Here is a 25,243-nt window from a genome sequence, read left to right as displayed (position 1 = left end):
GTCTCTGGTCATATACCTTTCAATCAGAGCTTGAAACAGAATGTGAAAATCGGCAGGTTTCCCTGGCAAGTTGAAGGCATCAATTTCAGTAGAACATGTTTGTTTTTTAGTGAAAGCTGAGGCATCTAGACTTTGAATTTGCCAATAACCTCTAACAATACCTCAGAGAGACCAAAAAAAAAAAAAAAAAAAATCCAAACCATTTTTCCTTAATCAAAAAAAAAAAAAAGGAAATTCTTAACTCTTCCATTGCAGCAACAAGCTTGCCATATAGCAGCATAGAGCTAACCTGTCATGTCATGCTGAAAATTGAGTGTGGCACTGGAAATAAGGAGCTGCTTTGCCTGCAGGATTATTTCTGGGAGAGCACAGCTGAAGCAAATAACTATAGTTTTAAAGCACAGGAAAAAAGCACAGCACTGTTTAATATGAGATGCAAAAACATGTCCTGTCCACAATCCCTCATCACTGCAGTATCATACTGAAATAGAATCGGAAACAAAGCTGGTTTTCTACCTAGTATTTAAAGGAGTTAACACAGCTGTATTTGAGCTTAGCAAGATTTTCAGCATTACATGCTAACAGACACTCATGTGAAACGTGGAGGGGCCCCCATAAGCACCTTGAAAAACTCCCAGTTTCCAAGACTGGTAGCAAGGCTGCAGTTCAAGTGGTTAGATTAGAGGTTAGATGCTTAGATGTGCTTCCATCCATCTCCCTAATTAACTTTGAGCAGAAAGGTATGTATTTTTTCCTTCTGAGCTCTGACAAACTCCAGAGTGTGAGGTTTCCAAGCTCTACAGCTGTGTGGTACTCTATGGCTGTGATCATACCTGTTTCTGAGTGAAAGCATAAATGAACAGTGTAGCTGGGTGTTTTGTTTTTTTTTTTTAAATTAGGCAAGGCACTCAAGCTCTTGGAGAGAAACCAAGGCAGCTCCCTGTGCAAAAGGACAGGATCAATGGATGAAGACATGGCCTTTCCACAACATTCAATGATATAAGCATCAGAAGCGTGCCAATATGTTGAAATATCGAGATGGATTATACACCCTGCAGTTAAGGCTTTGCTTCAAAGAACCACAGAGTGCCTGAAAGAAAACTTTCCAGAGATATGCAAAGGTTCTGTTAGGCTGGTGGGAGATGCACACTGGAATCGAGATAGGCCATGAATTTCACAGGCTAATCTGACACAACATAACGTGTTAAGGAAGTAAAAATATATTAACAATTAAAGTGACTTTGCAGAAGAACAGGAAGAATCAAGTGAGCTTTTATCAGATTATTTAGGTTCTTGGCATTTCACATGTGATGCAGGAGTCTGAAACAATCATTTCTTATCAACACTAAGCAGAGTTGAACAATAATAATTTCAAATTTAAAAGATGGGGACAATAAAGCTGTATTTTGCAAAGAGAATTCAGTTTCCTAGGATGAATTAGGTAGAGAAAAAAAATCAGCCAGACCAGCAGGCTCTGGTAAAAGACAAAGATTGCGTTTGGAAAGTGAAGATTTATTCTTCCCTTTTACTCATTCTGAGATGGATTAATTTCATATCTTTTTACTCTCAAGCCAAGCATGAGACAAAAGGGAGTTATAACACAGACTCCACAGTGCTATTTGTAGAGCTGACTAATTTTTAAGACTAACACAGGACTTCAACAGTAGAAGATTTTTGGCGAGCACTTTTAAATGTATTCCATATGCTAAGAATTCTCTTTATTCCCGTTTAGTAGGGCTGTCATATAGGTGAAACACCACCACACTCTGGAATTCATGTAGCCCATAGCAAAATCAGCAATTAGGGGTTCAGTACTAGCTTCAATCGAAGGCACAAGGCCAAAGCAGCAAAAGTGAGCAGAGGCTAGGCAGTCTCACCGAGTTGGTTTTTTTGTTTTCTCTCTGAACCCCCAATAACCTCTCGTTTTAACCCATCAGCTTTTAGCCAAAACTCAGCTCCACAATAACCCATACCTGCTCCACAAACAGAGTTAAGAAAACACTGAAGGTATTTCCTCCTACATTTCAATGGCATTTTCCTTCTTTAGTGTTTTCGTTGACATAACAGAAGCCTTAGTAATAAATCAGTTGTTCAGGCTATGACTACTAGATTCCACTGCACGCTTAAGTGAGAAACTTCAGCTATTTCCAAGTTACTTGTGGTGTTTGAACTGAAGGAACACTAACACTCTGCAAAACCCAGGGTCCCTTTGATGACAAAGAATGGTAAATTTAAGTAATGTGTAAAAATTCTCAATTTCCATAAGCCATCATTAGTAAACGGAATGACAAATATTCTTTAAGAAACTTAAATAGTGGTCCAAAGGGTAACTTCTGACTCCAGCAAATAGGATTGATCAGCACAAAACAAATAAAGATGTAGCTTACTTAACAAAACAAAGGTTACAGATACTGTAAAATACATACAACCCCCACACCTACTGGAAAATTAACTGTTATAGTCAGATTTATATTATTTCTGTTTCATAGCCCCAGATTTACAGGGGACTGTACTTCATTCTCATTGCCATGCACCTGCATATAACTTCCCACGGCTCCCAATAATATGAGGGGGAAGGACATTTTGATGAGAATAACCTCTTTCAAAATATGAAAAAGCACATTTTTGAGAACTTATTTCTGAATACAGAACTGTTCAAGTAGCTACAAAACCAAAAGGAAAAGTACTTTAGAAAGCTAATTTCAAAATTTATGGTTTAAAACCTATTTGCACATGTAAAAATGAAAGACCCCAGGGCTCTGGTAAGATTCTTTTATAAACAAACATGTGGTCTGCTTTCCCTTCAAGCAACTAAACAGACTTCAGTAAATCTACTGGGACTGGGAACTGTCGTAATATATTTACACTGTCTGCTTTTAATATTACTGATGAAAATACTTCCACCCAAGGTAGTGCTAAGAAAAAATAAGAAGAATTGCAAATTTCTCCTCAGTCCAAAAAAAAAAAAAAAAAAAAAAGCATGAATTTTGCTGTACAATTGTAAGCCTGTTTTGAGCCAGCAAACACCTTAATATGCAAGATTTGGACAGGAAGGAATGGAAGGAGGTTGAGCTGGAACTATACCTAATGTGCTCACAAGCTTTCCCAGTGCCCAACCTCACAAAGCAGCTTTCAGTCAGAATACCTGAGTCTAACTGATGCAATAATATATAAAACACATGTGTAGTTTCACTTGTTTCACATTGTCGCCTGCATTCCTGCAGATAAGTTAAAAAAACTGCAATACCTCTACAAAATTATATACCACTTTGAGCCAAACCAGCAGCAAATTTTCTACTTAACTTTCCATCATTCATTTCAGCCACAGCTTGAACAGATTGTTCAAAGTGCTCTAGAAAATTAAGATACTGTACAACATGTGCTTTGCTGCAACTTTCTTCCGCTAGTGTAATGCAGCATGGCTCAACAGTCTGGAATGAGATCTGAGTATCAGTAACAATACTGATACCTTCGCTTTTACCTGGGACAATGGTACAGTTCATTGGTTATTCCACTTACCATCTGAAACACTACAGGTTCTTACAAAGGAATGGTGCCATAAACCAAGTGTTTCAGGATGTCCAGAATAAACCAGATATCTTTAGGTTTATTCCTTCTCTTCAGCGACAATCCTGTGCTGTAAGACAGCTTGCTGCATTCCTGATATTTAATTATCATTTAGTAAGACTGACAAGCAAGTTCCGGCTCACCAGAGCCCAGTGAATGTCATGGTCCACATTACAATTATTCTCTTGACCTAATCATCAATACCAGGCAAAGCAGCTTAGTATGGCATGGTTTGTCCACCCCCAAACTAAAGCACAGGGGTTAGATTTAAGACTTACGAAACTTCTCTAAACCAGAGATGCTTTCCCAAAGGTTTTGTTCGTTTGTTTTAAACCAAGAAAGGTGCAAATAGAGCATCTCTCTTCAAACCCTGAAAAGTAAAGCGAGTTGAAGATAAAAATGCCACCACTGGAAGGTCTACTGACACCAAGTCTATGCCGGCATCCAAATTGGGAGTGGATGAGCTTCCGTGTTAAATACATATTTGTCAAGGTTGATTAAGTCTATGTCATCTGAAAACAGCAAAAACATGTATTTGAGTGTTTCCCCAAGGAAGAAGCTCTCCATCTTATCTCGTGGCTCTGGGTTACTGGGATTCTGGACGTTGTTAATGGAAGTATAACCGCCCGTAGGAACCTGTGTAAAGAAGCAGAAAATTTGTATATTTCTATAACCTAAAAGAAATTATTTTCTCCAAGAGTATCTGAATGTTAATTAAGAAGTGAAAGTAAGTACTAAGAAGCAGAATTACTTAATCTACTAAGTACTTAATTTTCATTTATATATAAAACTTCAGATATGAGGAAAAAAAACAAAACACAGTACACTTTAAAACACATTACCACACAAACCACTAGAATAAAATGAAGCAAGATGTCCATTTATGCTTAATGTAAAAGAAGCATCACAAAGAACATCCCACAGAAATTTCTGGAGAAATGTATAGGAAGCAAATATTGTAATTTCTACATTAGAGTTAGTCACAGTACCACATCTATTCTTTTAAGAACAGATCACGGATATTTAATGACCACTAGCATCTGGACCACACTTTTACAGCACATCAGAGGGATCTCTCCATGATCACTGTACTCAGAATGAAGAAAAAAAACCCCAACATAATTAAATAAGAAAACCACCACACCCTCTAGGCCTATTGAAGCGTTAATGCTATTTTGTGGCAGGTTTTTTGGTTTTTTTTTTTTTTTTTGGGGGGGGGGGACTTCAAAGTGTTCTATCAATCCAGCCAGACCCCTCTCAACTTCTGAATTCTAAAAAGATTACAGCAGAGATTTTAATAGCTAGCAAGACGACATAGAGACACTTTGATAGTCTGTATAGAGTGTCTTCATTTTACTTTTTATCCATGTAATACAAGTTCTTTCCCTTAATGTACTAAGTATTTAGTGTGGCATAAACTTTAAGGCACTGCATGAACTGAATTTTTTTGGTTCTTAAGAATCTCCCCACAGGATATTTGATGACTCTTGAAAGACAGTAAGTTTCAGAAGTTCTTGGGTGAGACAGAGAGAGAGAAGATACAGTCCTGGAAAAATGAGGTCTTTATAGGCTGACCTTACCCGTGTATACTTATTGAAGTTTTGCAAGATTTCCCAGCCCCAGTCTTGGTATTTCTTATCTCCGGTGAATCTGTACATATAGAAAAGGCTTTCCACAGTTTCTGGTCGCAGCAAGTTATGCCTGTCTGCAGGCTGCGAGGGGGGGGGGGGGGGGGGAGAGAAAAGCCAAGAATAATTCAGATAGGGAGTTTCCTCCAACACACACGCAGGGAGAAAGATAGTGTTATAAGACTGGTACTTCCCATCTCCATATACCCCAAATGATTCTAAATATATAATACATAATAAATGCTTCTAGATACATTACAGTGGTCATTAAGAAAATTTTTTTCATCAAACAACATCAAATTTTATCAAATTATAGTTCAGGTCAACTAGCTGTTCACCTTGATTTCCACATCTTTGTGGCCCTTTTGTGCATGAAGATTGAAGTGTACGATCTCTGGACTCAGGCCTGTCTCTACTTGCACATACATCTGGTAACAGGTTTCTATCAAGGCTTCAGCCAATTTCATATGATCAGCAGTCAATCCATTGTGAGCTCCCAGTGCCAAAGTACCAGGCAAAAAGCAAACCAAGTGATCCTGCAAGATAAGACAACTCTTACTGGAGAAAAATAAACAAATCAACTGAAGTAAAATGAATGCTATAATATTAGAACACAGATCATGTCTCTTTACATTTCAGGTACCAACATCTCCAGGGTAAATTTTTAAGAAACTGATGTAATGCAGGCAGCATTATTACAGGGACTTCACAAATTTGGAAAAGGTACAAGACTCTGCTTGCTTTTTTATAATTATGACAAATTATTGAAAGTAAGAAAGGTTTGAGGTAGGGGGAAGAGAGAGTCTTTTGGTTTACCAAAAGAGTTCTTTTAATAACACTTCATGGAAAAAAATCATCTCCAGGTTTCTCAATACAGGCAACTAAGTCAGGGACAAACTGGTCATCATCCGAACTTAAAAATTAAAAAGGGAAGACAAATACCATTGCAAAACTAGTCTGTAAAAAGAAAATAAATTTGAGACAGCATTTAAAACAGATCCTAGCAGATTTCAAAGATTGACTGGTCTCAGAAAAATGTCTGTGATGATAGTAAGATATTTAGTGATCCGGAGTACTTAAGCCATGACACCCAGAACAAACAGAAAGGAAAATGATAGGGAAAGTTAAAATAACCCTGTGACATAAGAAATATATTTCTCAAGCGTCAATATTTTAAAACAAAAACTGAGGCGAGACCACGGGGAGATTGGAGCTAACCACTGAAAATGAAGGGGAAAGGGAAGAGGTCCACTGAAGGAGATTTACAGTAATGCTAAGATGATTGTTTCAGAGAGTAATGAAAGACAGACAGTATTTGGAGAGAGAAAACTGCTTTTATTTCATCCACCGATACAACTGAAAAACAATGACAAGCTTTCAAGTCTATTTCTGCCTGAAAGCTTGCCCCTTTCTTGCAACTTGTTTGGGATAATAAAAAGCTATTACCCCTTCATCTACAGGGCGTCAAAGCTCCAGCAGTACTGTTCTTGTATAGGGTCTGTGATACAGCTGGCTCCCATTCTTACCACCAGCTCTCCGAGAATTATTCTCTTCTAGCTGGGTGCCAAAACCAGCAGACACCTTGAGCAAAACATCTTTGGCTCTCACGTATCACAGGAAAGAAGTATTTGAGGATGATATGGTGCACGGTATTCATGCTTGCTATCCCAACACAAAGCAGCAGCAATGAAAGGACTACAGGGACATTTCTTTCTTAGCTTTTACACGCTATAGTAAACAATGTATTCAAAGGACATGGGGAACAGTATTACCACAAGAACTGTGCGATACTTGTAAACAACCAAGATGAATTTAGTCACATTTCCACGAAGAATTCAACTAAGTCAGTTCATGAACACATCTGAGAAGAGCATTATATAAAATGCCAAAAATTCAACTCCACTTAAATTCAGTTTGCAATACAAGATTGATTGTCCTCTTTCAGGGGCCAACCCACCACTGGTTTTATGAATGTAAGAATTATGCATTAGTGTCACATAGAGAATTTTAAATAATTTTTACCATTCAAAATGAAAGCTCAGCTCTCATTACTCAAAAATATAGTGAAAAAGCTCCAGTGCACAAACAGCACCTGAGTTAACCTCTTAACACCCCATCCAATCCTACAGGAAATGGTTGAGGGTGGTGAGAATCAACATAAACATACTAGACTAACATCCTTCACTTTTCCAGTCAGCCAGGGATGACTCTGGCTCCCTGGGACAAAAGCAAGCATATTCACTCATGCAGAAACCTACAGCCAAGCCAATGAATTCTGAATGAATTCAATCTTGTCAGATTTTGAGGTGGGGGAGCCCCCTCTAACCAAAACCCAGACTCTGGTCTCACTATTAGCAGGCTGGGAGAGGCTTTGGGAAATTCAGATGCAAGAAGCACATGCTGAAGAACAGAACTGAACATCTGGTAAACAAAAAAATCCAGAAACCAGATAAGTCAAAGAATTCACTGAAGTTCAATGCAGGATTTGAAAAAAGTATGTGCAAGTTTACACATACGTATGTTAATAATACATCACTTATCTTACAAAAAAAAAAAAAACAAAAAAAACCACACAATACTTTCACTTGCCTAAGATCTTTAACTGGAAAAAAAAAAAAAATCCTAAAGTGCATTCTAAAGAGAATGAATACAAAGATTAAGACCAGGGAGTTAAGCTCAAAAGTTTTCCTACAGCCAACAGCATGGTATTTCATTCACTAACCCTAAATGCAGAAAAATAATTAAATGTCCTGAATGGACACTACCATCCAAAGTTCTCCGATTTTTACACCCAGTACACAATATTAGACCACCTGCTCTTTTGAAGGTAAATCTGAGAAGCCAGGTGTGAAAGCAACCACATATTTTTGATTTATGGAAAACACAAATAATAAATAAAATAGTCACTGCTTCATCATTTTCAGATACAGCAATTGTATGACTAAAGGGGGGAAAACAAAAACAAAAACACCAACCCCAGCACCAAGAAGTTCACTCCTGCAGGAACATAAACGGAATTTCTAGAGTGACCCAGAGAAGGAAACATAAGCCAAAGAGAAGGCCCCTGTTCTGCACAAGTGACCACTATCTTGCAAACTAGTTACTCAGTACTGCCATTATACTGGTTATAGTCCTGGTTTCCTGGTATAGTTCCTGACTACACCAACCCACAGACCTGCAGTAATCCTCCTCCCCGACATACACTTCAGTTTCTCCTTGGTACACCGCATGTATGTGCAATCTCAAAAGCTGTTGTTACTGGTATTCCAGCAGCACAGCAAAGCCCTTGATTCCCATGCCCAGAGAACATATCTTTGCTCAGCAAGTGACAGCCCAACAGCTGTCAAGGGTCATATTAGGGGTGGGTGTGGGGAGTGTCTTTTTCTTTTTTATTTATTTTAAATAATGCAGGTGTGCTTCTTACCATCTTGGCACTGAAATGGCCATGAGCAAGCTCTCCTACAAAGGTAAGCTTCTTAGGCTGTGATCTCTGAAGAAGATGCTTTTTCACTCCTTCTATGGCTCTCACATAGTCTTCCAAGAGTCTGTGAATTAACATCATTCCCAGTTAGCTCAAATACACACATTCAGAATAGGTTTCACCATGGCTGATGTTCAACGCAACCCTTTAGAAGACCATTCTTTCAGTCTGAAGAATGATATTCAATTAAATACAAAAACTGACAAAAACTCAAAGTCACCATCAACCGGGAATTAATTATAGGTACCATGCAAATCTTGTGGTGTGAGAAAACCCTGTTGAATAAGTCCTTTTGATGTTGACAAAAAGCCATGATTCATAGTACCAGAGACAATGGTTCTCAGTTTACAGTCATAGTCCAGCATGGAAAAAGCAGTGATGCAAACTTGCTTTGTAGAGATGCATCTGCTGATATAATGAAAAGCCTCACAGAGGCATGTTGACTCTCCATATGCATTAAACCCCTCAGCAGGAAAAAGTCCAACAGAATTAGCAAATAGGGATGAAAACTGGTTGGGTTTCTTTTTGTCTTGTTTTGAAGGACACCTTCCTTTCCCACTACAAGACATTTCTAATTCCTCTGATCCTTCCAAACACTCCCTTCTAGTTTTCCAGCACATTTAAGAGAAACAGAACAGATCTAAAGCGAAGTTTGCATAGATATCAAACTTAAGACTTTTCTTTCTTCTAACAGAAGCAAAAGGACCACTCTCCCACCTCAACCATCTAGTAGGATTCACCTTTCCCCAATCACCCCTTAGAGGGTGGGGAAGGGTGGAATTAAGACACCATTGGTGAAACAAAGTATCACTGGTATTTCCGAGGCAGTGTATGCATGTTCCACATCTACAGCAAGGACTTAATTCTCTTCTCCTGTCTGCAACCCTCCTCACACCTGACGCACTGAAGAAGAGAAGCTTTCTGAGAAGTTTTCAGAATAAGCTCTGTGCTCTTGCATCAAATTACCACAGATTCTTTTTTTTACCTAGCTTGCTGTTAAAAACTCAGTGATATCTTTAGTGGACTGTTGGGTACATAGCTTATTATTCTTTAAGCAGCAAACTACAACAGAAAGTTTTCTAGCTTGCACCATTCTCACACTAATATGAAAAGTGTAAAGAACTTACTCATTTTCTTTTTTCCCACCCTGAATCCACTGCTTAAGCAAATATTCGTAGTAGCTGTCAGCTCTGGCTCCCAGAGTATAGACACCCAGGTGAGTGAACTGCCCGCTGTTGGTGTTTATGAACATAGGCACTAGTCCATCATTTTTCCCTGAGAGGGTGTGAACATGCTTCATCACCTCATCTACAGCTTTCTACAAGGAAAAAGAAAAAAAGAGCGAATGTAAATTACATATATAATTGATACACAAAACTGACTAATAACTTCAGGCCAACAACAAATCTTTAACTATTCTTCCTCAGATTAGTATGAGGGATATCAAGTTCAGCTCATACAATATATTAAATACAGGATTTCAAACTTTCTGACTCTCAAAGATACAATGTTCCGGGTACATTTAAGTGCTCCGAGATATTTGTAACCATTTCCTCCCCTCACACAAAGCTCATCTATATTCTTCAGTAAGTGCTGTAAGTCTACTCTAAAGCCAGTACTATGACATGGGACAATCATCTTTATTTACTGATATTTGCAAACTGGGAATACAGCTAAAAATAACAACTCCAGGAACCATGCTGTAGTTACAGTTTCTTTAAATAATTTCACCTCTTTTGATCATGAGCCGTGGATATAGTTTAAAACAACAAAGAAAACACTGTTAAATGAAAAGGACAGTGGAAATTATTCTTGTTCTCTGGATTTACTCTTGTTTCAACTAACTTCCCCTTATAATGGAACCTTCTATAAGGCTCAATCTAGTGATTTCACATTTTAGTTAAGTTCCTTGGAGGGTTCAGGGAGAGCAACACCATGGTTTTATTCTTAGCATTTACAAAAGGGCATCCAGAAACCTCACACAGATTTCTAACATTAAGCAAGGCACAGTTTAATAGCCCTTGTTTAGCTTAGTATTTTTTCAAAACCTGAAAACCTAATATCAAATTTTATTAGGCTTGATATATCTGATAACCTAGTATCAAAATTATTAAAAATTATTCACCTACACTATTACCTTTTGTTATTTAAGAAAAGAATTGGAATGATTTTTTTCTATTCCTTTCTTCATCTAGAGCTTCACAACTCAAGAAACATCACTGAAAGTTCACACAGACCATGTGCATTAAGGGTGGTACCATAGACCAGTGGGGGGAAGGGGAGCTTTGACTGGTTCTCCCCTACCTGGAATTTCTCATCTCCGGTGAGACGAGAGAGCTCCCTAAACTCCAGCTGAATGCTGGTCACCTCTGCCACAGTGCTGTCAGATGTCCACCGAGGTGGATGTGCAGTGCCTCGGCCAATGTTGACGTCGGAGTAAGGTACCTTGGAGGGTGTGTTGAATGCTGGCATAAGCCTGCTCCCAATGTCTTTCTAAAGAAAATCCAAGAGCACAGGACAGAAAAATATCTTTACATTTTCTTTCAGCAAGCAGGCAGAGGAAAAAAAAAAACAACAACAAAAAAAAGAGGACAGCAGCTTAGTTTTAGACTGTGCAAGGAAGTGAAAAATTAAAAAGGATCATGGACACATTCACAGTAATGACTACAGAGCTTCCACTTTGCTCCCAGTATTGTATGCCTTAGTTGATTCTGCAAGCCCTATACCACATGATTTAATTCTGAAATCATTGAATCTGCACCTAGATGAGCACTAATTTAAGGACGTGGCTGATAGCTGTTAAGATGCATGGAAAAGGTGAAAAAGACAACTATTACTCTTTTCCAGCTCTTTATTTTCTCTTTTCCTTCATAAACTTTCTCATTAGGGTCAGCCCATTCTTAACAAAAAACAGGCATATCTATAAGTATGCCTAATAAAACATAGCAGGGCTCTGATGTTACTCAGGCAGCAAACAAAAGCACAGGCTAAGAAGATTAACAATAAATACTCTCCCATTGTTTTAAAGATGAAACACAGACGAAGAAAATGGTAACATTTAACTTTCTGATAAATCTTCCCTCATCTTTGCCCAATATAAGATACATATTCCACTTTCGATTGTAAGACTCTAATCACTCACTGCTTTTTCCAGGAAGAGGCTATCTCCAGAGAGATGGTAGGTGCTCAGCAAGCCCCCCAGGATACGAATAGTGCTCTCAAAGAGGTTCACATCCACATTTTTATCAAATACTAAATTGTCTGCTACCCATTTTCGTGCTTCTTCAAACTCTGAAAAATATAAAAGGAGGATCAATGATGAACTTCCAGCGTACCCCAACAACCAGACTAGAGACATTACTATCCCACATGTCCAAGGTATTTGCTCATATCTATATAAGAGATCATAATTTTAAGCAGAAAAATAAGATGAAGAGCACATGCAGGAAAAATTCTTATTTAGTGTGCAACACAGATGTATACAGAGAGAAACACCCAGCAAAATAACAAGTTCCTAATAGTTTTAATAAATAAATAATTCTCTATTAAAATCGTCCAGACATGGAGCTCTTTCAAGCCCATCCATTTGATTGGACAGATAATCAGTTACACTTCCACAAAAGCCTTTAGACCTTTAAAATTAAGTCTTTTTAAACCAAAGCTGTTATCTGTCAACGTAACAGATGACATTTTCAATTAACAGCCATTAATGCCTCCAGTGTAGCAGTGTCCTGGGGAGCATGCCTCCTGCTTCAGCACTTAACCCGTAACATCCCCAGGCAAAGACACATGGTGTCTAAGACAGTCTGCAGTTTTTTCCTCCAAATAAAGAAAAGGTTCTTTAATGCACAACTAATTCAAAAAAGAACGGAACGAAAGACACTTTGGATTTGACAGCAAGCTGTTCAGCAGCATCTCTCAGTGATTGCTTTTTCACAGGCTCTGGTGGGTTAGTGGATGCCTCTATCACCAAGGGCTAAGCTACTACAAACCATTTCACGCCCGCCAGAGAGAAAAGCCTGCTTGCAAGCAGTCACAGAAGAACAACCTGCTCCCCAGAAATGCAAGGTATTGCACAGGAGACTAACTTTCAGTGAAAGGATGCCTCTGCATCCTCAGAAGGGAAAAACTGCAACTCCCATGTACCGAGTTTTACGAATAAAATCTGAGATAGCTTATCCTGAATTGAACAAACTGTTTTAACTACACCAGTCAGGAAAATTTATGCAGCTTTGTAAATTCTGGGTTTTCTTGGATGTTGGGTAAATATGATAAGTCTACTGAGACAAACCACAGAAGAAAATGTGTTGTTAGACATTATCACTATCTAGCAATGTGATACAATAGAAAAATATAAGATCCTCTTCCACAAGAGTTTTAGCATGCATCAGCTTGTAAGAAAGATTGGCAACCTCAAACAGAACTTTCATTTATATAGTATCTGTTATTCAGAAGAAACCCCACGAGCTTTCTAAAGCAATCAGTAAAAGGAGAGCTGCTACAAAATATGAAAGAGCCTTCAACCAGCATCCATTTTCAATACATCTAAATCACTAATAATTTATTTTAAAAGCTCTATGCAGTTCACATTTATTAAAAAAAAGCAGCACCCTGTCAACTTGATGACACTTCAAGACAGCCTGCTCAAGCCTAGAGCTGGTGACTCATGCTATGGAATTTGTTTGATTCAATATTTTACATGAACACAAACTTCAAAGGTAGAAAAGAAAGAAGTGGGAAAAACTTCTACTGTTCATTGTGTCCTTACTTGCAGCATCCTTTCTAAAACTATACTAAGGGGACTGTCTACCAAGGTTAAACAGACCCAGTTCCAGAAATTTTTAAGCACTGCTTTAAAAAAAAAAAAAGGGGGGGGGGAACAAAAACCTCTTGAAAACTAATTAAGCAAGTTTCCTGCAATAGAATTGCAGAATTTTTGGCTTAGTTTTTAAAATCTGTTTGAAAGTCTTCTGAAAACAGTCACTTCCAGAATGAACTGTGAAAAAATACTCATGGTACAGTAGTTCAGGTAGGAAGTATTGAACACTCCCCTTCTCCCTTCACTGACTCCTTAGAGAAACTAATCTCTTAAATCTAGATAGTGAATATTGTTATTAGGTGTCAAAACGAAAGTAGGAGAGCGCAGGCTAATGACAAGGCTGATGGGTAGAAAGCCTATGGTGGCGGTATAATGCCACAAAGATAACGCCAGGGATTTAGTACAGAAACAAACTCAGGTGGCCTACTAATCCATTCCTCAATTTCTAGCAGAAATATCCACAGTTATATGTAATTTGTTCGTGGCTCAAATTCTTATCCAAGAGCAAAAGTATCCTTGAATATGTTTGGGTTTTTTTTATATACATATTTACCTTCATAGGAAAACTAAATTCATCACCAACACATAATCAGTGTTCTCTTCAAAGAAGTCTGAACATACTGCCTGAATAGATAATAAGGAATTATTTTAGAGAGAGAGAAGGGGAAAAAAAAAAAAAAAAAGAGAAGGAAAAAAAAAATTACCTTCTTTTAAGCCTAAAATCCACATGGTATCCAAAGCATCGATTAAAGTAAGCCCAAGTCCAAACCACTCACTGTAAGATTTGGACAAAGGCTTCAGTTCATCATGTCCCCAGGCAAAATCCTTATATCCTTTCCAGGCATGGCGGAATGCTTCGATCACAGCCATCTGACGTTCATTTATGGGCACTACAAAAGGAAAAACAGCACCTGGCTCAAGACTTCTGCAGTGGAGTTATACAGCCATTACAAATATCACTTTGCTGAATTCTACCTCAAATCGAGATTCCCCCCCCCCCCCCCCAAAATTAAGTGATCAGTGTAAAGGAAAAAACACTGTCAGCTTATTCTTTTTCAGTACAGCCTTTTCTCCATGGAATAAGCAGTCAGTATTTCTAGTCAGCAGTTCAGCCAAGTGGAAACAGAGATTTCTCCCTGACAAAAATGTAATTTCTCCAAACACAACATTAAAATGATCATGTGTATAATTGCTAGATGAGATCATTAAAGCTCAAATACCTGAAAGCCAGGAAATACCAGAATTAAGATTACCTAATCAACTGTAATTCAGCTGTTGTATACATATGCTTAGAAGTATAGTCCTCAGCTAATTTAGTACATATTTTTTCTTCATCTTCCATGCCTTATTCATTCCTTTCTGCTAAATTAAGTCAGCTCCACAAAATGATTTCTCATGAACTTTTCATTCAAAAAGAAAGGAAAAATTTGACATTTTCTATCTTGGGCAAAGCCATGTCTTTTTCCATTGTTCTACTACCCAGAATGGTTGAAATTTATGTTTGTGATTTACTATAAAAATTGAGCCTGTGTTACATATTCAGCATGAAAATTGTCAACTCCATTAGCTGAAGTTTAGCAAAATTATAAGCTAATAAAGAAAGAATTTTAGAGTGGAAGACATCAAGCAGTAAAACTAACCCCATTTATATTTAGCTAACACAAGCCAAATACATCACATTGTATTATTCTAGCGTCTGGGTTTATCATACCAGAACTTCCTCACATGAACCTGGAAAGCAGAACGACAGGTTCCACAAGGACAGCAACTGTAAAAACGACTTCTGCAGCTTCCTGGTGAGCCTTAAAAATAGTTCAACTTAATTCAAGAAGAGAGCTCCTTTTGTTCTGTGATCCAGGGAAAGTAAAACCACTGCTGGAAAAGGAAACCATCCTGTTCAAGCCCTCTCTCTTTAAACTGTTCTTTCCTGTAGAAGAGATGGGCATGTTTGCCTCTTCCCAGAGGACAGATTTCAAAGATTTGGTACTAAAATTTATTTTCAGTGCCACTCTAATTGTTTAAGGAAAGCAAAAAAGTGGGCAAGATGACCCAAATGGAGCGTATGCCCTCCATAAACAGAGAAAGAAAAAATATATATATACACAGCGCACATGTTCAGTGCTCATTCTTCTGGTTTCTCTTCTATGGGTTGAAAAGATACCAGTGGGGGAAAGCATACAAAATTCACAAGACAAGTGATGAAACTGAGGGCAGATATACAATCCCCTAAACATGAAGAAGTTATCTTCTGGAAAAGCAACAGAGAAGGCCCAAATCAAAAGGCTCTCTAGCTTGGGATCACCTTGCTTCAAAATCTCAGAGGAAACAATGCTGCTGCAAAAATATGCAGCATGAGGGAATATGCACATAAGTTTTCATATAAGTAAACAAACCCCTTCGCAGCTATGGTCCTGATAACAAAATGAAAGAGGACACATTTTATGCAGCACCTGAGGACACCCAACACTTTTCAGAAGCAGACATGCTCACTCTAGGAGAGGAGAGAGGTAGCAGTGAGCTGCACGAAACAGGAAGTATAGGATGCATTCTGTAACCTTCAAAGTCACATCAGATAAATTACACTTAGGCATCAGAATATTCCTTATTCAATACTGAGAACTGGGACTGCAACTCAACCAAAATTCTGAAGAAGATTAACAAGCATGTAGGCTGTCATGGCAGAATAAGGACACTGAACGGCTTTGATGTTCTAGGTAAATAATCTCTTCCTATACAACTATTCCTTCCTATGCCCTTCTCCCATCAGATTTTTTTTTCCATGAATTGAAAAAAGAAAAAAAATTAAAAAAGGGCATGGCGGGGGGCGCTGGGGGGTGGGGGGGAGGAGAAGAAATTGTACAACTTCAACCATGAAAGTCAACAGAGATAAAGGTATCTTTAACCATGCTACTTACCTGGTTCTTTCTGGCCTTCAGCTTCCATAGATGAAGTTTTTTCTGGTTCCTTTATTTTAGCAGAAGGAGGTTCAGTGCTTTGGTCAGGTTCTATCACTGCTCCTCTCCAGCTGTAAGATACAAGGAATTGAAATTAATACTTAATTTGATTACAGAAAATTGTGCAAGTGAACGAGATTTATCTGTGTATTTCCTATTTTTCACTACATTTGATGAAACAGGAGTTGATTTTGTATCAAGGATCAAAAAAACTGTGTTGCTCACTAGCTAATTGTTTAGTTCAAAGAAAAAGTCATTTGCACCAGAGAAATTTTACTGAATTAAAAAATGTCTTATAGCTCTTGGAATTTTATTAAATATCTTGGCAATAGAATTTAACAAAGACATTTTAATACATATGGAAACATCTGAGATTGCTGCATTTGAAGTATTTTGTTTCATTTCAGAACTGTAATGTTCAGAGGAGCCACTAACAATAAATTAGCACCGTACAAATGAACATCATTAAGAACTCATGAACAAGCACGAAAGAGTAGCCACTTAAAGTACTTGCTTTACTATCAAGGGATTCACAAGCCTCTCCTACCAACACAGAAGCATAAAACAATTGAAAGAAGTTTTATTAAGAATCTTTTAAAGGAAAAGTCTTTCAGAATAAAGAAAAGTCTTTCAGGTCCTGCCAGGTTCATGTCAAGATCAAACAATCTTGACCATGCTTAATAAATAAATACGTTAACTTTGAGTTCATGATACACCTGCTAATGGACCTTGGCTTATGGAACCTTTAAAGTACATACTGTTTACAGTTAGCATACCTTACGACTTGCATAAATCCAATCATTTCTTTTTCTTACTTTCACTCTTAAAATTTGTAACAAGTCTTTGCTATGCTATAACTGCTTTCCTAAGTTCTCCTAATTGTTACTACTGGTTTAAGTCTACCAGCAATAGCATCAGTGGAGGAACAGGAACAATAGTCCTCAAGTCATTCTGAGAGCGTTCAGATAATTCTAACAGCCAAAATGCTGATGCAAGCACAATTCTGACGCTATGATCAGTTGAGCTGTGTCAGTGCTGAAAAGGACACAAACATATTCAGAAAATGAAGCCTAGCACTCTCACATCTTAAGCATCTCTGCTGAACTTCTAGTCATCTTTTCTATATCAATGTTACATCCCTTCAGTCATTCCCAAATTAAAAGACTCCCATCAGTAATATCTTAGAGAATTATATCTTTGTATCAATATAATCAAAGCACCATAGGTCCCTTGATAAAGCAATTATTTTATCTACATAAAAGTGCTTTGAACGGTATGACTAATCCCCTTTCAAGAAACGAGTAAGCATTTCTTATACAGTTACATCTACAAAGCTACAGCTTCTGCCAGTTTCACTTGAGCTTACTTTATTTACTGCCACCATATTCCTAACCAAAATTGTGATATTGGTATAATTTTCAAGTCTGGGTCAGGGCAAAGCCACCTGTGACAGTATTATTATACTGATACTGGTATGTTCACATCTTCCACAAAACAAGTGGAAACACAGACTGAAAATTCTCCATGGTACTAACAGTGTATAAATGCATTAGAAACACAAACAGTCTAGCAGGGCTCCAAATCCTCCCTGGAGTTCTACAATACAAATAATAAAAATAGAAAAGCTGCACATTTGCCCAAATTAAATAAATCAACCTAGCAATGTCAAGAGCTGTCAGGCGAGAGTGAAGAACAAACACACATAAAGGAAAAAAAACAAAACAAAACAGTCAACAAAAAGGCCTTACAAATTTTTGCTGCAACGTCCAATGGATGCTGAGAAGACAGCAACAAAATGAGAAAAGCTGTAACTTGCTGGAAATATTTCTACCTGATAACAGATTTCTCTGTTTTCTCTTCTTTATCAGCCTGGACTGGTTCTTCCACAACCTTGCTGGTATCACGTTGGGTCTTTAGCCTCATGTCCCTGCGTGGTGGCTTGATCTGAAGATTAGGAGGACCATGTCGGACATGAGGCACCTTTGGCTGCTTCTGAGAAAATAAAGGAGAAAAACAAAATCAAGATGTGCTTGGTATTTGCAGAGTTCATATATCCAAATTGATAATTCAAAGCATCCCAATGTTACATATAACCTCAAAAAATCTTATTTTGATATCATCCTAGCACACAAATTCTTCCTTGAATGGAAGGTATGCTGAAGACCTTGCCTGATTTTTTTTTTTTTAACTTGGTAAAACTACCCAGTCGTTAAATCTAAACTGATAAGTTATCTTTAATTCACACTACTTCTACCAGATATAAAATTACCATAAGGCATTGTCAAAGGAGTGCAAAGATATTTGATTTCATTTTACTAGGTACAGTAAATTTTTATTAGAATTAGCAAGAATTCAGTGCGACATTGATTGTATCCTATGTCTCATATTCAACCATGCACACTATTTAGGCTCCTTGCAACTGCAAGACTGACATCTGGAGCACTCTACAGCCCTAAAAATCCAAACAAATTACAGAATTACAGCAGGAAAGCGAAGCCTCAAGTAACAGGTCAACATGACCTAAAATTCTTCGCTCCTAGGCATATCAGTGATTAAGAAAAAGCATACTGAACACTTAACACTACTAACAAAACAAGAGCATATATTACATATAAGGATTTCTGCTATACCCGCTTCCACCCAGCACCTCCTAAATGCTTACACTAACCAGCAGCATTCCTGTTAAAGAAATGGCTATCTCCTTCAGATAGAATAAGAGAATTCCCAGGAACCACACACACAGTCCCTTTTCTTTAGATTCGGTCTGCATACAAGTTAAAGCCAACACATATTATACCATAACCAAAGCTCTTCCTGAGAGGATATCATTCCTTCCAGAGAAAATTGCTATTGCAGGCCATAATTTCTTTTTCCATGACAACTGCTGGAACCAAGCACTACTTGCAGCTTTCACAAATTCTTTGGCAGCTTTATAAAACTCATTTCATCTTATGGTACCTGAGGTGAAAGCTCTGGGTAATCTCCAAGGCTGACATCTGCTTTCTGAGGTGCTGGTAAAACAGCTGGATTTGCCAACTTCAGCCCAGGAACTTCTGGTTCTATTCTCTGATCGTCCAATGATTTGTTTGTTAGACCTAGACACACAAAAGCGCTTAGTACAGGGAATTGACAATTTAGACTCCTGCTAGAAATTTATGATAGTCAACTGCATTCACATACTATTTGCACCTCTAAAAAGTGTTTCCATTTAAGAAACGTTTCTGAATAAACACTGCTTGTTAGATACAAATTATCTTTTAGTATTAAGATTTCCATAATATAAAAGGAGGCTGCTGAAAAGAGCATGTTTTTTCTTTTAGCTTTTCAATTCAGGCAGCAAGATAACACTAAAGGTAAATGTGCCTTTGTATTTTAGAAAAGCTTGGAACTTATCTTCAGTGTGTACATTTGGGTTACCAATATGTACATACAAACGTAATCAAAAAACGCTCATGGTCTCCAAACCTTAATCAACAAAATGTTGCTGCTAGTCAAAATAAAGAACTAAAAGGCATATTAAAAGCATTTCTGAGTAAGCATACCCATTGAAACACATCACATAAAATTATTTAACACCTACACTTCAATGGATGCACCCAGTCATTGTCAATACAAACTAAAATTAGTTAGGAAAACTAAAACAAGCTCTTAAATATACCGCCACATTCAGGTAATTCTGAGCCACACAGGGCACGTACTTTTCCAAGGCTCTCCCATGTTTGTATATGAAATGACTCCGCAGACTGCCAAGAAGGCAAACAGGAAGAGAATTACACTCCGCTGTAGTCGAGACAGCTGCTTCCATTTCTTTGAGAAAGAAAATAAATAACAAGAAGAATATTTAGCATGACATTAGAGAGCCCACTCAGTCAAAAATAAACTCCTATCAGTTCATTCAGAGCAAGGCATACAAAACTGATTAAGTTTAATTTTACCCTCTGTTTCTGACTGCAGAAGTCCATTGCTTATTTTCTTTGATGATAGAACAGAAATATAACATGCCAGCATACAGCACAGTAGGCTCAGAGAAACATCAGAGCCACTTGCTGCAAGAACCTTAGAGACTGCCAAGTGCCGAGACTCCCAGAGAGCATCATCTAGAACATAGTGATTTTCATCACAACTTTTTGCTGGCTGACCTGTGCATCTGCCCAGATGTAAATCTCGAAATGAGCCATGACACTCTTCTGTTCTGGTTACCAAGGCATTACGAAAGAGAAATGCAAAGTAAGAAACAAAAGAAATGGCGGGAAAACTAAAAATGATATCGCAGCAAAGAAGAAAGTTTCAAAATAAAGCTAAGCACTGATAATTAGACAAGAAATTTTAGGCATTGTACCTCTGACAAATAACCTTTGTGAAAATATCATCCAAATTAGGGCCTGCCACCACAAATATAGTCACCAACCCGCAGCAATGTGAAAATGAAGTAAACCAACAGCTTAACGAACAAGAACACAACATTCACAAGATTAGTATTGGGCAAAAACATGTTTTTCAAATTGAAGCAAGTATTTACAACAAAACCACTATAAGTCAGACATCAAATGCTACATTAGCCTAACAGAGAAGCTTTTCCCATTTATAGGGGGAGCAATTGGAGTCTTTAATGCTTACTATTTTAAATCACTATTTAGTAAATTACTCTTTTGTTAGTTTTCTAACAGTGCTATCCAAGCGCACCGGAGTAGCAGTTTGGTTCTAAAGACTTGCTTTGGCATACGGCAAGGGAGGTTTCAGTGTCGAAGCTACACTTGGGAACATTCTGCAGTTTCCTACATCCTGCTATACCCCATAGTACTTCCTATAGTTCTCACCTTCTTAGTAAGAACCATAGATTGCAAATATTTCAATGAGGAAATGTCAGTGCATTCACACTGCAAAGCCCCACAATGTACATTTGTGCATTATTACCACTGATGGCACAGTGATCCTGTGCACTCTGCCTTACGCACACAGCAAAATGCTGATTCTGCTCATTCACCTTTGACTCTATCCGCACTGCCAACTGTACCATGACCTCCCAATTTCAGAAGGATGCTTGCAAAGAGAGGAGCTCCCTGCTTACTCAGGGCAGAAAAGTCATTAACTCTATGCTTTATTCCTACCCATCCCAAGATCACAAGAATACGTCCCCAGGAGTCCATTCACCAGCATCTTAGTTTTTTGGCTGATAAAGAATAAAGACAAAAGAAGGTTGAAGTGTCTTGTACCCTGCAACCACATTTCCTTAAACTGTAGGTAAGACAGGAGCTGCAGCCCTATGTCCCTAAAGAGATTCTTTATACTCTTAATCTGACCACATGGCCGTTCCTCTCCCCCTTTTTGCAAAAGGGTGCAAGGTCACCTCCTCCCCTGGAGTCACACTTTTCAACCCTATCTCTCTAGCCCAAGACAATCATCCCCGTTCAAGCTTCCTGACCACTCCCTACCCCCAAGCAGAAAATAAGATGGCTTCCACACTGCCCTGCCAGCAACCCCCATCCGATGCTCAACTTTCCCACAGAAAGTGGAACCGCTCCCTTTACTTTTCCAGGGGACAGGACAAGGTTCCTCCTCCAAGTCCCAAAACAGGGAGCAAAGATACCAAATCCAAATCTCATCTCTCACCTCCACTCCTGTCCAGGGAGTGCAGTCCCCCCAACAAATCACCTTCTCACCTAAAGGGCTGTAAAGGGTTGGATTCCTTCTCGAAGCACGCACCCTATTCTCGCCCCACCTTTGCCCACAAAAACGGATGAGGACACAACCTAGAGCACCCCCCCAACCAGCCTGCAGCCCACCAATCCCAGCCAGCTGGGGACCAATGGAAACATTATCCCATGCCTGCCACCCCAACACTGCTCTTCTCAGAACCCCCGACATGGGTCATGCCCGACAGTCTGGGGGCACCCCCATTGCCAGGTGTCCACAGCCCGGCAGCACCCCTGCTCCACAGCTTGGGGAGAGTCAAACCGTCGGGTACCCACAGCCGGATGTGCATCCCCCACAGCGAGGGGCACACTGCCACACAGCCCAGGAACAACCCCATCAACGGGTGCAACTCCCCAATGGCCCAGGGAACCCCCCCCCCACAGCTCAGAAGGGGAACCCACTGCCAGGTCCCAAAGCCCAGGACCCCCTAGCACACAATCCAGGGGCACCCTCATTGCCTGGGGCTCCCCTCACCCTGCCCGCGGGCACCATCCGTTGCCGGATCCCTATAGACCAGGGCTCCCCCCCAGACAGCTAGCAGCACCCCATGGCCGGGGACCCCTCACCGCCGGGGACCACCTCGCAGCCAGCGGCAGCCCACGGCCGGGGACCCCTCACCGCCGGGGACCCCCTCGCAGCCAGCAGCACCGCATGGCCGGGGACCCCCTCGCAGCCCTAGACCCCCCCCTCCCCCACAGCCAGCGGCACCCCACGGCCACGGCTCCGGGGCCCCGCAGCCCTCCAGCCCGGGCCGCCCTCCCAGCCCGGCCGTCCTCACCCGCCAGCAGGAGCGCCGCCTCCAGGCCTTGCTGTTGTTGTAGCCACCAGCCCCCACCGCCTCTTCAGGGCTGAGGGTCACCGAGATGAAGTCCCGTCTCGGCGGCGAGGCGGCGGCGGCCGAGTACATGGCGGCGGCCTCAGGGGCCCCAGCCCGCCCCGCACTCCTCTCCGAGGCGCCCGCCGCCCCGCGCGCCCGCCGCCATTATCCTGCAGCCTCCCGGCCACAGAGCGGGGGGCAGAGTAGCCGCTTCCGGGTGCCGCTCTAGCCCGAGCACACGGCCTCGGCTCTATGGCGGCCTTAGCAACGGCCTGCTGCTGCCGTACCCTAGCAACGCCGGGCCTAGCCGCAGGTTGAGCCGTTATGGTCTCGCGGTGCCCGCCCGCATCCCGTCCCCTCGCCCCAGCGCTCAAAGCCGGAAAGGGGAGCAAGCACCAGCATAAAACCTCTCAGCAGCCTTTACCTGCATTGCCCCCGGGCCAGAGCTCTGGCCTCCCCCACTCGAGATGGCAAGTACAGAAGGGGAATGGTGGCATGAGTCCCCGTGACAGGTCTAAACACCCTTCCGTGGCTCACAGCATGGACAGGTGGGGGGAGAGGGAGAAATGGCTGCCCCCAGCTAACATGGGTTTGCAATCTTGATTGTGGACCTGGCTTGCCTACAGTGCATTGTTCTCCCCCATTACAGGGCAAGGAAGCACCACCTGCAGCTTCTCATCTCCTCACACATGCGCTGGTACCATTGAGACCCTCAGGGCCAGCTCATAACTCACAAAATTGCCAGTGACCAAAAGCCATGATACGCTGATCCTGCTGCAACCCAGCAGAGGATGCAAAGGAGGGATGGCAATTTCAGCAGGGGGTTGTCCTGAGTGGCTGAGATTTGTTAGGAAAACTACTGCCAGCGCTAGCAATAGCCAACCAACCCGCGCCACTTGCCTCTGAAGACAAGCCAGGCAGCCAATGAGTACATCTGGGTGAGCAGGTTATTTTCTGCTGCACACATTAGCAACATCACTTTCATCTTTCATTTTATACAACACTGCCAGTCATCCTGATGCAAGCACATTTTGGACAGTGTCAGTGGAGCTTCAGGGCTGTGAGAATTTCTTTCACTCTCCCCTTACTGGGCCCAACTTTCTAGGTGCTCTCCCCATGTAGCCAGACCCTGTCTAATAAGGACTTTAGCCACCATGGTAGAAAATGGGAAGTGATGCTGGGATCCCTCTCTTTTCCTCCATGTCATCCTCCTAGTCCCAGAAATATTAAGATTGGCACGAATGAAACATAAACGGAAATGTGCACGTTTGAGGTCATCATAGGAAAAAGCAGAACAAGGATTAAAAGAAGTGCCTGTGCTGATAATAAAGATCACCATTCCCATTAATCAAGTTCAGGAACATGTTGTTTCCATCAAGCCTGGAGAGCCTGCACTCTGGTGAGGACACAGCACAAATCACGCAGCAGAAGACCCCATGCTCTGACAACAGGAAGACAGCAACAAGACTGCAGCATGTCACATACACCATGCCTTCTCCTGCTAGCCCAGCAGGAAGGTGACTACCACAAAGGAACATCCAGTAACAACTGTTGACTCTTAAATGATAAAGAAAACCTGTCTGTCGTTATCACCAATCAAGAAGAACCCCAGAGACATGATGTGGACTTGGCAGCCAGCATCCTTTGTCCTCTGTATCATGCCCAAACAGTCCTGGTCAGACAACTTGAGAAAATGGGCCCTGATGCCTGTGAGCATGTGGGTGTGAGAGTGCAGGAATGGTGTCTATGAGAAAATGAGTGTGAGTGGGTGAAAGTCAACTTAAGCAGTTTTGTAAATTAAAAAAACAAAAAACAAAAAAACAAACAAACTTACCCTTCTACTATCTGGCACTGAGTTTTGTTACACAAATTTCCTACAGCAGGATCCACTTATCCCACACAGTTTCTTCCCTCGCCTCCTTCTCTCCACAGACCTAGAGGCCTTCAGGAACCCCACATGCAAATAGTTCTGCTCTGCATCTTCACTAGGGAGCAGGAGGAACATTATCAGTGGGTGCAGAGCAGCAGAGAACAGCACTATTTGGTATTGTATGCATTTAGAGCCACAATATGATTGTCATTTTGTAATATATGTTGCTATCTCAGATTCCTTCTGTATCAGGTTCAAAGTCCAATAGGAAAAAGAAAATACTGGTGCAGCCATGGACTATTGCTTTAGAGTAGAGCATTATGGTCATGCTGGCACTAAATTCACCTTCAGCTGTACATAACAATGTGTTTAATATACATCATCTGAGCCTATAAATGGAGAATCCACCTTGC

General features: G+C 40.4%; 1 protein-coding gene across 1 annotated transcript; it reads right to left on the bottom strand.

The window, feature by feature from the left end:
* Nucleotides 1–869: 869 nt before the first annotated feature.
* MAN1B1 (mannosidase alpha class 1B member 1) lies at nucleotides 870–23,050 on the bottom strand. The gene is made up of 13 exons (XM_067309314.1): nucleotides 22,922–23,050; nucleotides 20,148–20,256; nucleotides 19,408–19,544; nucleotides 18,281–18,441; nucleotides 16,411–16,520; nucleotides 14,200–14,385; nucleotides 11,819–11,967; nucleotides 10,981–11,169; nucleotides 9,804–9,994; nucleotides 8,620–8,740; nucleotides 5,534–5,731; nucleotides 5,148–5,279; nucleotides 870–4,203 (listed from the first exon to the last, which is right to left on the bottom strand). The coding sequence occupies exons 1-13, from the start codon at nucleotides 23,048–23,050 to the stop codon at nucleotides 4,000–4,002; spliced, it is 2,016 nt and encodes a 671-aa protein (XP_067165415.1). The 3' UTR covers nucleotides 870–3,999.
* Nucleotides 23,051–25,243: the final 2,193 nt, after the last annotated feature.

The sequence above is a fragment of the Apteryx mantelli genome, chromosome 21 (genome assembly GCF_036417845.1).
Source record: "Apteryx mantelli isolate bAptMan1 chromosome 21, bAptMan1.hap1, whole genome shotgun sequence".
Taxonomy (NCBI): domain Eukaryota; kingdom Metazoa; phylum Chordata; class Aves; order Apterygiformes; family Apterygidae; genus Apteryx; species Apteryx mantelli.
This window is presented reverse-complemented; position numbering and strand designations above follow the sequence as displayed.

Excerpts from the sequence above, each read along its gene's own strand:
- MAN1B1 (XM_067309314.1), bottom strand. The coding sequence starts at position 23,050 with ATGTACTCGGCCGCCGCCGCCTCGCCGCCGAGACGGGACTTCATCTCG. Across the intron at positions 14,386-16,410 it reads TGAAGGCCAGAAAGAACCAG|TGCCCATAAATGAACGTCAG; the intron begins GTAAGTAGCATG and ends TTCCTTTTGTAG. Across the intron at positions 5,280-5,533 it reads ACAAAGATGTGGAAATCAAG|CCTGCAGACAGGCATAACTT; the intron begins GTGAACAGCTAG and ends CCCCCCTCGCAG.